The 16,848-nt window shown below is 43.3% G+C and overlaps 1 protein-coding gene across 9 annotated transcripts in view; it reads left to right on the top strand.

Annotated features, from left to right (window-relative positions):
- Positions 1 to 16,848, top strand: part of IKZF1 (IKAROS family zinc finger 1) — a 393,336-nt gene that overhangs the window by 288,452 nt on the left and 88,036 nt on the right. For 2 of the 9 annotated variants that reach the window (XM_069613416.1, XM_069613415.1), the window contains exon 4: positions 8,861 to 8,920. The exons of the other annotated variants lie outside the window; for them this stretch is intronic. In XM_069613416.1, the coding sequence (XP_069469517.1) occupies positions 8,861 to 8,920 (60 nt within the window). The remainder of the gene's footprint in view (positions 1 to 8,860; positions 8,921 to 16,848) is intronic. 9 annotated transcript variants of the gene reach the window in all.

Raw genomic sequence — 16,848 nt, 5'->3', positions numbered from 1 at the left:
GAATGACTGGAGCAGAGGGCCGCTCACCAGCATGGAGAGCAAACCTCTCAATGTGCTGGTGAGGGGGCCTTTGATTTCGTGATGAGAAAATAATGTAATAGAGGTATCCAATCGTCAAAAAACAAAGCCTCCCTTCTTTCAATCAATGCAATCAAAGCTTTTTATCGGGTGGATTTTGACTATCTGAAGACAGTCGTCCTGCAATTTGGATTAGGCTCCAAATTCATCAAATATGTTTTTGCCAATTATGCCCATCAAACCACAGTGAGCCGACATCTCCCCTCGCTGGAGAATGAGGCAAGTAGCTCCCCCATCTCTTTCTCTCCCCTGCACCACCTCCCTTTAACTAATATTTCCCTCCCTCCCCCACCCCACTTACCTTAATCAGTTCCTGATCAGGAGCAGACATGCCAGGTACACTTCTGTTCACGGCGTGGCCACTCCCGATCTGTGGCACATTGCCATGGAAAGGGATCCTTCTCTCCTTTCCATGGCGGCCATTTCTTGTTTACTTTTTTTCTATATATTTTTCAATGGCCCCCATGGAAAGGGAGAACAGACTATGTGTTGTCCCTTCTCTCGTTCCAGGGTGGGCATTTTATTTGTTTACCTTTTTTTTAAACTAATTTCAATGTCCACCATGGAAAGGGAGAACAGACTATGTTCTCCCTTCCTTGGCAGACATTTTTGTAACGTTTTTTTTCTCCGTTGTGAGAGTTTCGCAACGGAAAAGAAAATGCTTTTAGTACCCAGGTCTTACGCTCTAGGGTACTAATAGCAATAAGCCCCTTGCGGGGGGTGAGGGGGGGCATTACCACTTCAGGTAATGCCCCAGTTCCTAGTAAAACTATTAAAATTATATAATACCAGATTTCCCAGTTCATTTGGGCAACAGGTTTACAGAGGATTGCATGAAAAACATTATTAGCTACAAAACAGAGTGGCAGCTTGCGTGCTCCGACCGATGCTGATAGTTATCTCGTAGCAGCCCAAATAGCATTATGTCTAGAGAGGGGACCCCATGACAAACAAGACAACATTACCGCACCTGCTCCTGGAGCAAGTGGTACTGGCTTTCTTAGATAATGTGGAAAACCTGCCCAGTATTGCATCCTTCCACAGTAGCTGCATTTAAATATTTGGACAAATCTGTTAGATTTTACAGGACAACGCTCTTCCTCCCCACTCTCACGCCAGTGCTTGCTGACCTATCCTTCGCTCCACAGTTACAACCGGCCCATTTATCCCTAATGATTCCTTTTGCAGAATATAATAAGAAATTCTCTCTCCCAGAAGAGGCCCGCTTTAACTACTCACAAATGGTTCATTGGATTACAAATTACAAGTTTAAATCTAGTGGTACTATGGATAGGACCAAATTCGAGGATCTCCCTTCTTGGGGGTACACCCCTCTTGAAAAATGTCTTATCTATATACAGTCCTAAATTAGGCTCAACATAAACCCCCTAAGCATTAGATGGAATGGTGTCACTCGGATTTAGGAGTGCAACTTGGCAATTCAACATAATATTGAATGTAGGCAAGATCTTTGGTTATCCAAACTAGGGAAAATAGTTATAAACTGTGCTTCCCTTCCGCTGGTACCTCACTACTTCTAGGGTGACGAAAAGTTTCCCTAACACGCAGCAATCTTGCTGGCAATGCTGGCATGCACAGGATGTTTGCATCGGGTCGTCTTGCTGAATGATACAACCTTTTTGGAGAGAGACGCTATCAAGAGATGTGTGATATTGTGTTCATTATGATAATGGATATGTTTTAAGAAGTTTTGATGTGGCCACTATAGACAATTCTAACATATCCTGTACATGACTTCAATAGTGATCTCCATACTTTACTTTTCATGTTGTTTTACTCTGAATTATATACTACAGAAACAATGTTATTTTTTGTGAGAGCTGTGCTTGAGTTTTACAATTGCTTCTTGTTGAAAATGAAATCAAATATATATATTTATTTTAAAAATGGTATACTAGTTTGGATAATGGTACTGGATAGAAATAACATTTGGCATTCACCTTTACGAAAAGAGGTGCCGTGGCGAGACTGCAAGAGGCACAGTAGGATATACAGACAGAAATAAGCAGGAAGGAGTGTCCTGGTCCGCAAGTGAATCATTGTTACATTGATGCAGTGGTCTTCAGACTGTGGGGCTGGCCCCCTTAAGGGGGCCCACAGGATGAACAGGGGGGTGTGAGGTAGCACGGTGACTGATCTCAATACAATATAGAAGCAGATGTGGCATCTGTGGGTGTCCCAGCAACCATATTTTCAATGAGGGGGGCTTGGCATAAAAAGGTTTGAATACCACTCCATTAATGGGCAGTCGGTTACCTTAACCAAAATGATAGGTTTTACGCTGTGACATTGCTTTCCCTCTGACGCCCCAATGACATGATGTAAACTTTATTAACATCTGGGAGTCCAGCATGTTAATAAATAATAATCAATAAAAGGAACCAACTACCAGCTCCTAAAGGTAACAAAAGCTAAAATCATTCCCACTTATAGAAGAGCAGCATTCACTTTAAACGGGATTGCAGAGCAGGTAACATGGTTACATTTAGCATCATAAATCAGAAAGGAGAAAGTCTAACCCCTAACTACTCACAACTAGCGCTCCCGTGTATGGACTGCAGCCCCATTTTATCAGTCTATCAGGCGATATAGAAGCTCCTTTCTAATCTCTCAGCTATCAATGCCAGGCTTGCACCAGCCGACAGGGCAGTCCAATGTGCCAGTTTAGAGGCCAGTGTTTGTCCAAAGGGGGCCAGTTTGGTGAGTTAATCAACTCTGCACTTCGTAGTTTAGAACAATGTTAATGACACGATGTGCTTCAAGATGCACTACTTGAAGCAAATCTTGCCAAAACACCCCTTAGCTTGTACTCAAATAGTTTGTCACAAAAGTAGGAAACTGCCGTTTGCCAATGTGGGCCACTGTTTTATTTCGCGCTCTGAGCCTAATTGCTGCACATGATTCTAAGTTTTCAATGGACAAAAAGCTTTGGTGGAATCTCCTGAATTTCCAGAGAGGAATATAAAAATGCTGTGATGCTGAAAGATATTCATCAGTACTTTTGCCTTTAGTATAGGCATTTACGAAGCACTCAGCATTTGTCTTCTATTGCTGTATATGCCAAGGTACTACCAATATTTGGTCTGTTATTTGTAGTATGGCAGGATATAATTTGCCATTGAAAGCCCTGGTACTCACACCATTGCCATTAAAGGCCACATAGTCGCAGCATTGCTTAGCATTGCGAATCTGGAGAGATGGGTGAAAAGCATGCCTTCAAGTTGGCGGTGCGCCTCCCTGATTTACGCTCTAAAGGCCAAAACTGTTCTCCCCCTGCCCACAAAGCATGCACTTAACCGCAACCCTTGATATGCGCACCTTTGCACACCACACCGCAGTGCCTGCAGAAGAGTACACACAGCAGGAAATGTTTGACTGTCAGTACTTACCAAACAACCTCCCCAACCCTCAACCTTTTACATGATAACAGCTTGAAGACCTGCATCCCCCAGACGTTTAGAAAAAACAAGGCACCTTCCTAACCATCTCATAGGTTCATAGTCTCCAGTGGCCAATGCAGTACAAAAGGCTGCAGCAGCACCTGGCTACAAATAAATCAACCAATGGTGGAGGAAAAAGACAGAACCGTAGTATTCTCCAGCTCTGCACCCATAGCCTGAAACAACATTCCAAGTGACCTGAGGGTGTCTTCTTGCTGATAGATTTCAGGAGGAAAAGAAGACTTGGCTTTTGCAAGAACTCCTAGTCACCGCCCGATCGCTCGGCTCTGGAAGTTTGCCACCACCTTCTCCACCCCTTGCTGATCTCACTCCTACTCGTTTCTTCTCCATCGCCCCTTACAATCTTTAGCATCTACTATATCCACCATCTTGGTGTATAGGGCTCTGTTTCTGACCACCTGGGTTTGCCTATGAAATACCAAATCAATTGCTGCCCAGTTTCTCTTACAGACAGTTTATGTAAAGTCCATGGGAAGGTTCTGCTGATGATTGGCTGGTGGTCTGAAAATATTGTTTTAACAAAACAAAAAAATAATTACTGGGCTTTTTGATTTGACATAATCATTTAAAAATATCTGCTTCCGAGGAAAGAAGCATTGTATTTGTCCTTTTTAGGCCTCAAAACTGTGATCAACAGACTTGATTGCAAGGTCTAATGGAACATCTTCTGCCTCTCAGGCTTACCTAATGACTCATTGAAAGCAATGAACTGTAATTACTTAGTACCCAACGAAGGTGGGTGGTGGCCTCCCGGTCAATGCAGAGGCTCGCAACGCAGTCTTTACCACATCAGGAAAGACCCTGCTCCGATCCTCGTCAGAGCGGTAGCCACCATCTTTCTGCGCTGGGTTCGGTAGGTAAGTGTGCTTCCCCGCCCCCCCCCCCCCGCGTCCCTTCCTCCATCCCCTTTTCCACACAACAAAGCACCCCCTACCTACTTACCTTCAGCGTCCATGTCCGTTGGCTGCGCTGGGATCAGTAGTGTTCCCGGCTCAGCTCCGACATCAGAATGGCCGCCATGGAAAGGGAGAAGGTATAGTCCCTTCTACCCTATCCATGATGCCCATCTTTTTATTTTATGTTTAAAGTTGCAAAATGCAACATACAAACTATTAGTATCCTGTTACAATGTGACAGGATACTAATAGCAATAAGCCCTTAGCTAGGGGGCATTACTGCTTCAGGTAATGTCCCAGGGCCTGCATTAAGGCCCTCGTTTCACTCAGGCCTGTAACTATTGGCTCTCGGGCATTACATTAAGCGGTAATGCCCTCTCAGCTCGGGCCTTATTGCTTAGATAACATAGCACTAGTTAGATTTCGTCGAGCGCAGGAGGTTTCTGTGCAATTCCAAGTGCCTAAGGGAGTTCGCCAGAAGTGCATCCTTGCCCCCTACTTTTCCCGCTAACTATCAACACAGCGATTCTCCTACATGTCGATGACCCTCTCCAAATATACAGAAATGGCCTGGATCGAAGAAACAATTAGCCATATTTAATAATACATGTCTGGTAAAAGGAAAGGCTTATTGATAAACCTATAGAGGACTCTTTGTGTGGGTTGTCATCATTGGAGGAACCCTAAATAGGTCCTTTTAGCTGGCCAATGCATTAAGAAGGTGAGGACTTTTTCTTACATAGGGATCAGTTCTGTTCTAACTGGTCTTGGACACAGTAGGTGTGCAAAGGCGATCTGTTTGCCTAGCGTCGAGAGGGTGTTACTGAGACTTTTTCAAATCAATATGAGGGCAGGACCACTTCAGCCATGCTTGAGGTACACCGGACACGGGTGAAATCGGCCATTCTTTACAATGCTGAAATTTGAGGACAAAGAAACATCCAGAAATCTGTTATTAGTGAGAAGCAATCTCTGAAAATGTTTTGGCCCTTCCTGCGAGAACCCCCAACGTTTCCTTAAGAGTTGAAGCCGGTTGGCAAGGTGTTGATTGTGAGTCCAAAACCAAACAGCTCCTTTATTGTTCTAATCATGGTAGGAACCTTTTCACTTGTTCTACGAAAACGCTCCCTTGGACGTATTGCAGACATCAGGAGTAGTCAAATGGACCTTGCTCATTTATATCAAGTCCGCCCTTTTTTGGACTTGGAGCCATTTTTTGGTACACCCTGCTATGCTTACTAAAAAGAGGGCAAGTTGATTTTGAAAAAAAAAAAAAAATTTGGTCTACGACATGTTCTATAGAGCTTGTAACAACCCGCAAATGCCCCTCTACCTTCAGGCCGAGTCCCATAAGGCCTGCAAGACTTTTTAAGGTGAGGTAGAAACGTTTTAAATGAGAATGTTGTACTTGAATCTACGATGAGGAATTCTACTGTTTGCTGAGGCAACGAGTTTATGGCATACAGGAAACACAGATTGCTGTAATTTTTGGCCCATTTGAAGTAGGATCAATTACATTTTTGTTCTTCTGCCCTCTTTACTCTTGGTTGAGGATCAAATGGTTAAATCCAACAGAGAGAGTATTAGATCTGCTAGCAATGCTTTGATCGTCTGTAAATCTAAGCACTGCACGAAGGTGCCATTGGCTGCAAAAAATTTCTATTAAAAGGGGCCTGGCTCAAACGTTCCAAAGCATTAAGTCTTGCTCCTGGGTCTATGTGATTTTGTTGAGTTTTTATCATCGAATTCGATTTCATCTAAATATTTTCTCTTATTTAATTAATTTGGCCGCAAATATATGCAGGGGGAGATTCCCCTACCTCCATTAGTCCCCCTTATCTTAATTATTTCCTTTACCCACCCCCTATATATATTCGTGGCCACATATGGCTAAAAGAATTAATTGAATTCAAATTTGACAAATTCTACTGCAACAAAACCTCCCTATCCCCTTGCTCCTTGGAGTTCTAATCTGTTTTCCTCCCACAACCCTATTCAAATTTGTATTATGGATGGTTTTACCACTTCCTTAGAGATAAAGTTCTCCTTACCTCTATATATCAAAGTTCTTGCTCATGCTGCCTGCTATGTGCTTCGGGTGTCTTGACCTCAGCTGCATGTGTTGTTTTGCAGGGTTCTGTAAGAGATGGGAAATCAATCCTAGGTTCCCATGTAAGTTCTTGTATACACGTTGTTAGACTAAAGGCCCAGTTGTTGCGTATGTGCCCCTCTGTTAAATCAAGCCTTCCAATATCAGGTTATTCAATTTCTGCAACTAACTGCAGCTTCATTGCCCGTAGCCTTGTGATCCATACGATCCACAGGAGAGGTTTTTACCACATCCTTGCCGTAATATCTAAAAACATTGAACGTGCACGAGGCTAAAATGGGAGGGGCACTTAAGTAAATGAAGTCGCAACGAATTTGCGTAATAGTCGAGGCACCTACCGTGGTGGATCTCTGACTGTAGAAATTGAATAATCTGATATGGAAGGCTTGATATAACAGAGGGGCACATACGCAACAACTGGGCCTTTAGTCTAACAACGTGTATACTAGAACTTAAATCACAGCCTGATACTCCTGTCTCTATTACAGAGAGAACACTCCAGGAGAGAAGAAAGGACTGTGCACCTTCCTCCCTCCTACAGAACTGAATGTCCAAGACAGGTAAATGAACAACCAGAGCACTGTATATGCACAAAGTGTTACCTGTATTACCTTAGTAAGCGAGTGGGAACCTAGGATTGATTTCCCATCTCTTACACAACACATGCAGCTGAGGTCAAGACACCCGAAGCACATAGCAGGCAGCATGAGCAAGAACTTTGATATATAGAGGTAAGGAGAACTTTATCTCTAAGGAAGTGGTAGAACCATCCATAATACAAATTTGAATAGGGTTTTAGTAGAACTTTGAGACTGATGACAGTCCCACCTGTCTCTCTTGTCTTTTTATCTTATAGGATCAGGGATTATTCCATTAAACCCATTTGGACCCCGGAAGACATCCTCAAAAACTTCATAATATTGAAGATACTTATAGAAAACTAGATTCACAAGTATTTGTCCTGAAGAAAGAGGCCACTCAAGAATCCTGCTGAAACCGGTTGACTGTTTGTTTAATAGTACTGGTTGATAAACCATACTCCAATACCCTTACATATAGAGAAAAGGGTTTGTAAAAAGAAATCTACTAAGTTATCACCACTCATTTTCTCTCCAACACACTACAACAGCGAGAAAATAAGTTATTTTAAATTACTTTAGTTGACCATTGGTCATAGAGTTGTCTTGTTTTTTTAAAGATAAGACACACGCTTTGGGGGCGGAAAAATTAAATACAAGATAAATACAAGATACCGACCTCCACCTTGTGTGCACTTACTTGTAGACACTAGAAAAGTGGTTAAGAGAGGATAGGGTCAGGATCTCGAAAATCCCTTTGTAGTCGGCTCAGCAGCACTAACTAGGGCCGTCAACATATCGATACGAGATTTTTTACAGATAGGGTCATTTAACTTTGTGCTAGGGACTCAGCGTTAGGAATAACTTTGTAATAAATTAGCCTATGTTACATATGTGTTACACTACTGAGGTGCCTTTCGACTCCACTTTGTAGTTACTGCCTCCCACAACCACCCGCTGAGATTGACGGTAAGATGTTTAGGGATCAGAATTTGATTGATATGGTGTTTTAGGATTTTTACTTACTGTTTTTATTAAATGCATATATATATAAATATATATATGCTCATGTTTTATCTTTGCTTGTTCATTTGCAATTTGATGGACTGTTGCCTTAAATAAAGTATTTGATTGATTTTTGAAAAGAGAAATACAACACTCATACGCACAACAGTTGGCAACTGGCGACAGCACAGCCAATAAGCCAAAACTAAAAAAAAAGCACACAGAGTAAACCGATTAGGAGCTTTCACGTTTCCCCTGGTGATGCGTGAGAATGCCATTCAGTCCATTTTTCCCCTTTGAATTCTGGGACTTGTTGCTTGTGCTTTCCGTTTTGAAATTTCGAAAAAATACAAGTCCCAGAAATACAAGCAAAAACAGGACTGAATGGCTCTCTCACACATAGCCCGGGAAACTTGATAGCTTTACCATTGTGGTTATTGGGTCTGGGGTAGGCATGAAAAAGCATTATGTGAATGATGACTTTGCACAGAAAGGAAAATAGGACAAGAGACAAGTGGTCAGTCTGTATAGTATTCTGGCAAATGCTATGGGTTTTGTGTTTCGTTTCGTGTGAACATTGTTTCTTATAAGCATTCTGACTGCTTACCATGTAGCACTGTGACAGTGATCGCTAGCATTTCTTTAGGCTGTTTATGGTGTCAAGTCTTACTCTTGAACAACCCTATTTGTTCTTTGCTTTCTCTATTGCAGCTGCCAGGGAGGCTGAAAGCTTTAGGGATTTACATGCACTCATTCTCAAAACTTTCTCCCGTGAGTATACTATGAGCAAACATTTGCATAATGTCACGCCTCCGGCACATTTGCATGGCTCCACCACAATGCCATGTGCACTCCCCATCATTTATCACCGAGATCCCCCCCATTAGCAGGAGCCTGCTTTTCATACCATTGTCATCTGAATCATTCAAAGGGGACTAAAGTCTGAACATGCTGCTGGTATCAGTGACACAGGGCACACGAGTAGACTCACCAGCACATCATTCCACCACCAACCACCGTCTCTCTGTTGATGAATCCTGCGGATAATACCATCAGACAACCTGCCATTTTGCCAGCTTTTACGTTGAAGTAAATGGAGGGGCATCGGTCTGAAGTTGGCCTTATTTTGGAAGCCTTTAAGTAGAAAACAATATTTTGACCCTTCTCTCATGTGCCTTGGCCAAGCTTTGTTTCTTCCATGCCGTCACAGTGAAGCAGAGCAAACAAAGCATCCGTTGCATGCAGTTTATTAATACATCTGACATGTACCACCAGCGGCGTTGCTGGGTGGGGGGGGCGCCTATCACCCCGGGACTTTTGGTTGTAGCCCCGGATAAAGCCCAGGGGTTACAGACAAAAAGGCTAGCGAGCCCTGAGTCCCGAGAGTCCCAAAATTAGCGTAGCCCCAGATCTTTTCCAGACCTAGCAACACCCTTGTGTACCACAGTATTGAAAAATGTACAAACGCTTGCCCGATTCATGATGTGTTCCTGTCACCAAATCACCTTCTTATTGGGCCTCATTATGACCCAGTTGCTAATGGGTTAACGGCGCCGTAAAAGGCTGTGGCGCCGTTAACCTATTAGCGCCTAATTATGAGGTCCCTTTGCGGGACCCGTTCTTAACGGCTGGTGTAGACCAGCCGTTAAAGTAGGGACCCGCAAAGGGACCTTGGTGCTTGGTGCAATTTGCGGCACCGGATTTAGCGCCTTCCCCATTCCCATTGAGCCCTATGGGGCAAAAATGGGAATGGGGAAGGGCCATGGAGGAAGGGGGAATAACCGCCCTGCCAACCTTGTAATGGGGTGGTAATTCCCCCTTTCTCCATGGCGGAGTCGGTAACTTACCGGCATGGACCATGGTGCTAATAGCACCATGGTCTTCCGCCAGGGTCGTAATGAGGCCCATTGTATTGCTGCAATGGCAACTCTTTGGAAAAAAGTTAGGTTGGACGCTTCTGCTGAAGCTGCAACCTATGCTTTTAATTCTATGAAAATGGCCCAGTCTTCCCCCTCCTAAGATTCTTAACATCGGTACTACTTCTGAGAGGGTACTTATACTAACAGTTTAAGTGTGTTTTAGAGCCATTATAAATCATCAGTAAACCTAGGAGGCCCATTTTCGACTGAGGCCCCGATTCATAACTTGGCACAGTGAACGCGCTAAAGAGCACGATTCACTGCACCAAATGAGGACGCCGAGGCTTCACCAGTATTCTAAACTGGGCCTGGGTGTACTCGCAGTACACAAAAGTGCACCTTCAGGATTTTGCCTGTTTTAGTTATAACGGGCACAATCTTGATATCTCGGCAGCATTTTTGTAAAATAACGACATATTTGTTATTTTACAAAAATGCTGCCGCGAACACAAGTGTATATGAACACTTTCCTATACACCAAAGTAAGCTGCTTCAACGCTGAAGCTGCATACTTTGTTGTATAGGAAAATGTTCATATACACCCGTGTAGATGAAATTGTTCATTCCTCTACACCAAAGTAAGCAGCTTCAATGTTGCAGTCTAAACCGTTGAAGCTGCTTGCTTTGGTGTAAATGAAAGTGTTCATATACACCAGTGTGGTGTATATGAACACTTTGGTGTAAATTAAAGTGTTCATTCATTTACACCAAAGTAATCAGCTTCAACGTTGCAGAATGCAACGTTGAAGTTCCTTGCCTTGGTGTATATGAAAGTGTTCATAAACAACACACGAGTGTATATGAAGACTTTTATATACATCAAACAAGGCTTCTTGTGGCACTCCTCCAGTATAATGGCACCAAAATGATACCGCATATGTGCGCGATTTTAGCCACATATAAAACTGGAGGAGTGCCACAAGAATACCCTTCTAAAAAGCCAGGTAACAAATGTGGCGGTTGGTTTCCAACCCATCCCCGCAACCGCCACATGTATTCCAAAAGTGGCGCATTGCTACCAACTTCGGAAGAATGTGCCACCTTCAGAATAGGTCTTAAGTACTGAAAAGGTTGTTAACCCTTTTAACAACCTTTTCGGTTCTTAAGACCAGTTTGAGAATCGGGCCCTGAGAAGAGTGTAAAATTCAAGCGTAAGAGCATCGTTATGCTTCCATTTTGCACTTCATCTCATTTTTGTGCCTTGCAGCAACGCAGGGTTTGCTTCGCTGCATTGCTTTTCTCCTCATCTCAGAAGAGCACACCGTTTTATGCCTGCATGATGTAAAACCAAAGTATGGCTATGGAATACACTTTGCATTTACACCTGTGGTAGAGCAGGCAGATTCCATAGTAATTCTTTACAAAATAATGCCTGGGAAGCCTCATTTGCAGGTGACATTTTATTTCTTACGAAGCGGAAGGTAAAAGTAAAAACTAAAGGCGATTTCAACTTCATTTACTCTTAACAATTAGACTCTGCTTTGTGAGTTTTCAAAATTGCATGCAGGGGACCAGCAACACGTAAAAGCAAGCGTTTGTGAGCCCCTGGTGGAATGCTTACAAAATGTGATACTTGCAGGCATGTGCATTGTATAGCAACCAGACTTTATATTGAAATGTATGCTGTGCTTTAGTATTCCATTGTTAGTCATTTGACCTCCACAAAGGTGTTTTCCACTTCCAGTTGAAGCAAATGATGAGCTTAGTTTGCAGATGTCGGAGAGCGTGGAGAAAAGGAAATGACAATACTGCATTGAACAAAAGTGTTAAGAACCACAACCTATAGATACTGCAAACATGTTGGTGATAGATAATGTAATTGTTAATAACAATAAAGGATAGCACGGCACCTGAAATTGCATGTTAGTTAGAACATGTAACATATATATGTATGAATATATATTTAAAAATACCCAAACTTAAAGTAACTCCTTTCAAGGGAAAAATATTTTTTGCTAGATTGCTATTGTTAACTGCATTTGAGACAATTCACTTAAATTTCCTGTAATTGAAGAGGCAGTCACTGCCTTTCTTAAAGCTACACCCACAATAGATGCCAACATTGCTGCTGCATGTTATGTTCATGATGCTAAGACTAAAATATATGCTAGCAATGGCACTGGATATCAGGTTCATGATGTTGCGCCCAGATTCTATGCCAGTTTCAAGACTGTAAAGCACTTTGATGATGTTGTGCCCCAAATGTTTGCCAATGTTGCTCCTGTGTTTCATGTTCATGATGCAGCCTCCACAATATATGCCAGAATTGCCACTGAATATAACTTTCATAATGCTGCACTCACATTACATACCTGCATTCCCACTCTAATTCACTTTTATAATGTTGAACACAAAAAATACCAGTATTTTTACTGTAGATGATTTTTATGAAGCTGTAGAGAAGGAGCCAAATGCCTCTATACCGAAAATCCTCCCCCTATTCTGCCTATATGTTAGAAGCCGGGAATTGCGACATGCACAACGCCGATAATAATCCTGATACCGCAAAAGGTCTTCGAAAACAAGGTATCCATTGAGAAGGCCCTTTAAAATGTACCCCCAGAGAGATTACAGCCTCTTAGGGGAGGTCCCTGAAGAAGTGTGAAGCCATGAACGCAAGAGGATGTTGACGTTACAAGAAATTAGAGTGACTCACTGAGAAGGATGATCAAAGAAGAGAATGCATAGACCTTATGTAACCTGATGACGAAATAAGGAATCGATTAACAGTTTATGTGTGAAATGAAGATTGCACGTACGAAGAACACTGAAGAAAATATAAGTTGATTTATAAATGTACAGATGCTGCAACGCAAGTATACTAAGTAATCATGAAGGCTGGCTATACGTAGTGAATAGACTGCAGGCGGTGCCGACAATATATATATATATATATATACCTATAGAGTCTGGATATTCGATGTTGCAACTTTTGTAAGCTAGGACCCATGAAAGAGAAGGGCTGAAAGTGTGGCGCAGTAGAGAAAAGCAGCTGAAAATCATGGAAGGATCAAGAAGGTTGTCTGGCCCAGTGTCAAGGGTTGGGGCAGCCACAAACTGGTTATCTATTTAGGAGATTCAAAGAACATAAGAAACAAGGCGAGCTCCTGTTAAGGTGCAATGGAAAGACAATATGAGTGCCAAGTTTTATTCATTTAATATTATTAAATGCGAAGGAAGGAGCTCAAATGCGGTCTCCTGTCACGTGAGATGGATGGAAATAGAAAATGGGCAAGCTGCATCGAGAATTGAAGATAAGAACGTGCTCGCAGTGCCTTCTATTTTCATGAGCAGTGATACTTTGCAAGGCCAAGTTCAAAGAAAATTTGAATGGCAGACAGTAAGAGTGATAATGGATGATGGGCTAATTGGGTGTATGAGGCATGATCAAGTCCACCCACAAGCACCTGGGGTGCCAATTTATGTGCTGCTAGCGAGTCTAATGTTCCAGAAGGGTACAGGCATGTCAACCAATTATAGAGGGCCATGAATTGAAGAGTCCTATAGTTTGAGAGCCAATGGTGTGTTGTGCATCTAACAAAAATTGAGGATGACTTGCACAAGGGGTGGGCACAATTTGTCCCCTGACTGTAGAAACCCAATGACAACCAGTCCCTAAATAGAAAGTATACCTAGATCTTCCCTGTAGACCTATCACAATCCCAAATAAGTCTTCTTAGTTTGCCACGTAGTATAACGTCACTTATGATGAGTTTTTGCTATATATGGATGTTTTTTCATGTGATGCTTTCAGATTATGCTGTGAGACGTCCGTTGATGTCCGTTGTACTCCCTGTTTTAGACAATTGACAATAAGACAGCTTTTGTTTGCCAACTTCCTGAGTCGGTCTGGTTATTGATGTGAGAGCTATTCTGCACCCCCATCTATGTAATGACGCGCTTCCTCATTTAAAAGGATCTAACGGTTCAAAGCTGTGCCCACAATGTCTGCCTGTATTGCCACTATATTTCACACTCATGTTGCTGCCTCCACAATATAGGCCAGCATTGACACTGTATAATACCTGTATGATGCTTCACCCAAAATATATGCCAGAATTTCCTCTGTAAATCACTTATAAGAAGTTGAGCACAAAATATGTGCAAGCATTGCCTCTGCATATCACGTTCATGAAACTGCAGCAATATGTTCCAGCACTCTGTGCCTCTGTGTATATGTAGCTGTTGAATGTTAAAGCAGTTCATTCTGGCTCCAGGGGACCCCCTTATGGGACAGATCCTACTGTGTGCAAATGTTAATCCCTGACAAACCCTCCCTATCCCTGGAAAGACAGCCCCTGATGCTATATCAGTACTGTTTACCTACTCTTGCTTAGTTCTGGTAAAAATCGTTTGTGGGGATCAAATTTACAGCAGCACCTAGTAAGGGGCAGGAGCTACTGCAAACTTGAGATTGCAGTATTACTGAGCTGCCAGCCTATCCCCCTGCCCCAAGCCCCTCACTTTCATTGTCAGCATGATTTTCTTGGTTCCTGCAGCCACAGCGCCCCTCCAGGCCTAAGGAATGGTGCACCCTACGTCAAGGGCACTTGGAAAATCCAGACTCCCCCTATTACCTTTTAGGCTCATCATTTCAGCATAAAAAAACCATGGAGGGTTTCAGCATCATTCTGAAACTGAAGTTATCGAAATGATCCAAAACCAGATGACGGTGGTGGCCATCGGTAGCAACAATTTCATTTTGGCCTGTGGCTGTGTGAACTGTGTAGGAGGAGTTTCAAGATCATGGGAGACTGGGGTAGACCTCTGGTACAAAAGACCTGGGATTCTGACCCCTGCCCTCATTACTTGATGAATGCTTGACGAACACCATCGGATAGCCCAACGGGCAAACTCCACAGCTGGTCACTGAGCACACCACCTGAACTAGTTACAGTGAGACAGCACTCAGCCTGCCAAATTAAATACTAAGGAAGTTGAAAGGAGTGCTTGGGGTCTTCATCACTCTAGTAACTGTTTCTCTGAATCAAAAGATCTTGCCTCTCTTAACCCTTAGCACCTAGCTTTTGGTAATAAGTGGATTTCCCACATATGCAAATTCCCAGGTCCTTGCGGCACATAGGGTACAATGTACTATGGTAAGCAAGACATAGTAGACAGACACAAAGACATTTAAGGGGTTGATTTTACAATGTCCCTATCCCCTTTAGAGCTTCTGGTTTGCTGGCTGCTTGGCCTCGCCAGCCATGTGTGAGTGACAGTGTCTCTTACCCCTTCAGGGTTTGTGGTTCGTTCAGCCTCTCCTGGGCTGCCGGTCCTCTTCAGCCGTATGTATGTTTCAGTATCTCTGACCCCTTCAATGGGCCCTCAGAGTTCAACTGCCTGCCTCCCTTTTCTCCATGCTGGCCACTAAACTGCATGGTGGCGGTGTCATTCTGGAAAGGCGGCTGTGACTCTGATCACTGTGGGACCACACCCTCATCCACTCTCCTGCGACTGTCCATTGCTTTCCCGTCTTGGCTCCGGTGCACAGGTGCATCGGGGTTATCCTGCTCTGGACTCCCCCTCTAGGAGACCTGGGATCATCAGTCATCCTGCCTGCCTGTGCTTGGCAGCATTTTGTGAGCTCTGGGATTCCTCAACTCACCACATATCGGATGTGATCCTGCCTGTAGGTTTGGTCTGCCCAGCGTCACAGCAAAGGTGCTGCCTGTAGGCAGCTCATTCGGGCTTCCTGTTCCCCCTCTGCAGGCATGATCCTGCTTCCTTTTATCTTCTGCTTCATAGGGCGATAAAGGACAAGATTGGTTCCACGTTTCCACATTTCTTGCACCGAAGTCAGCAGCCAAGCGCGTCCCAGTTAAAGGGACCTTAGCTCATAACATGGTTCACCTCCCATATAATCCATGAACAATGGAGATTCTGTCTCAATGGAAGGTGTAATTACATCCTTGTTTAGGACCACCTTGTCCTCTAAGGGGGAGTCATCCACAGTGAGATCTTGCTTGCCTTGTCCCCTAGGTAGTGTCGTGTGTAGCGAGTTCACCACCCTAGTCCCAAAGGAGTTGGCTTCCCCTTAAGGAGAATGGAAGAATTCATTGGATTCGTCACAGTACCAATTTGCGAGGGAGAGTGAAAGAGAAGATATAATGTGATCTTTCTGCAAAAGGGAGGTTGTAAGGCATTTTCTAATGCATTTTTATGACTTTCAATGCTTTGTGATCACTTTCATGCCTTTTCACAAGCTTTGCATGCCACGTTATGATCTGCCATGTGCAGCTTCAGGTTACTTTTAAAAACATCACTATTTTTTGCTGTAGCAAATGCTTTTGTTGTGCCGAATCATCTCTATGGGTGAAAAGATGTATTCTTTTATCTTATTGGCCCTCTTCAGATTGAATTACAAATTAAGATTTAGGTCCTGCTGCTGCTGCCTCTGGTCTCCACAAATCAACGCTTCAGTGCAGCGAGAGGCAGGAGGCATACACTCCTCCATGTGTTACTGCCTATTTTCTTTTATATTTGCCTCATTTATTTGAGTAAAACATGTGCATGAAAAGTTAAAAAAACTTAGTGTTTTGTTAACAAGGTGGCCTTCAACTTGGCCCCAGGATGTACAAGGACAAGGCAGTTCTCACAGTACGCCATCTTCTCACATTGCTTTGCCCTTAAACAACACATTCATTTCCATTGCCCTTCCCTGCTGAAGTGTGGCCTGCAAACTCACTCCTATGGGCCAGCGGCCACATGAACCATCGCCAGTGATGCGACGTCCCTCTCCCTTTTGTGTGCAGAGTCGTTCTTCCACATAGTCTCTCA

This window comes from Ambystoma mexicanum, chromosome 5p (genome assembly GCF_040938575.1).
Source record: "Ambystoma mexicanum isolate Mex_15411 chromosome 5p, UKY_AmexF1_1, whole genome shotgun sequence".
Classification (NCBI taxonomy): domain Eukaryota; kingdom Metazoa; phylum Chordata; class Amphibia; order Caudata; family Ambystomatidae; genus Ambystoma; species Ambystoma mexicanum.
This window is presented reverse-complemented; position numbering and strand designations above follow the sequence as displayed.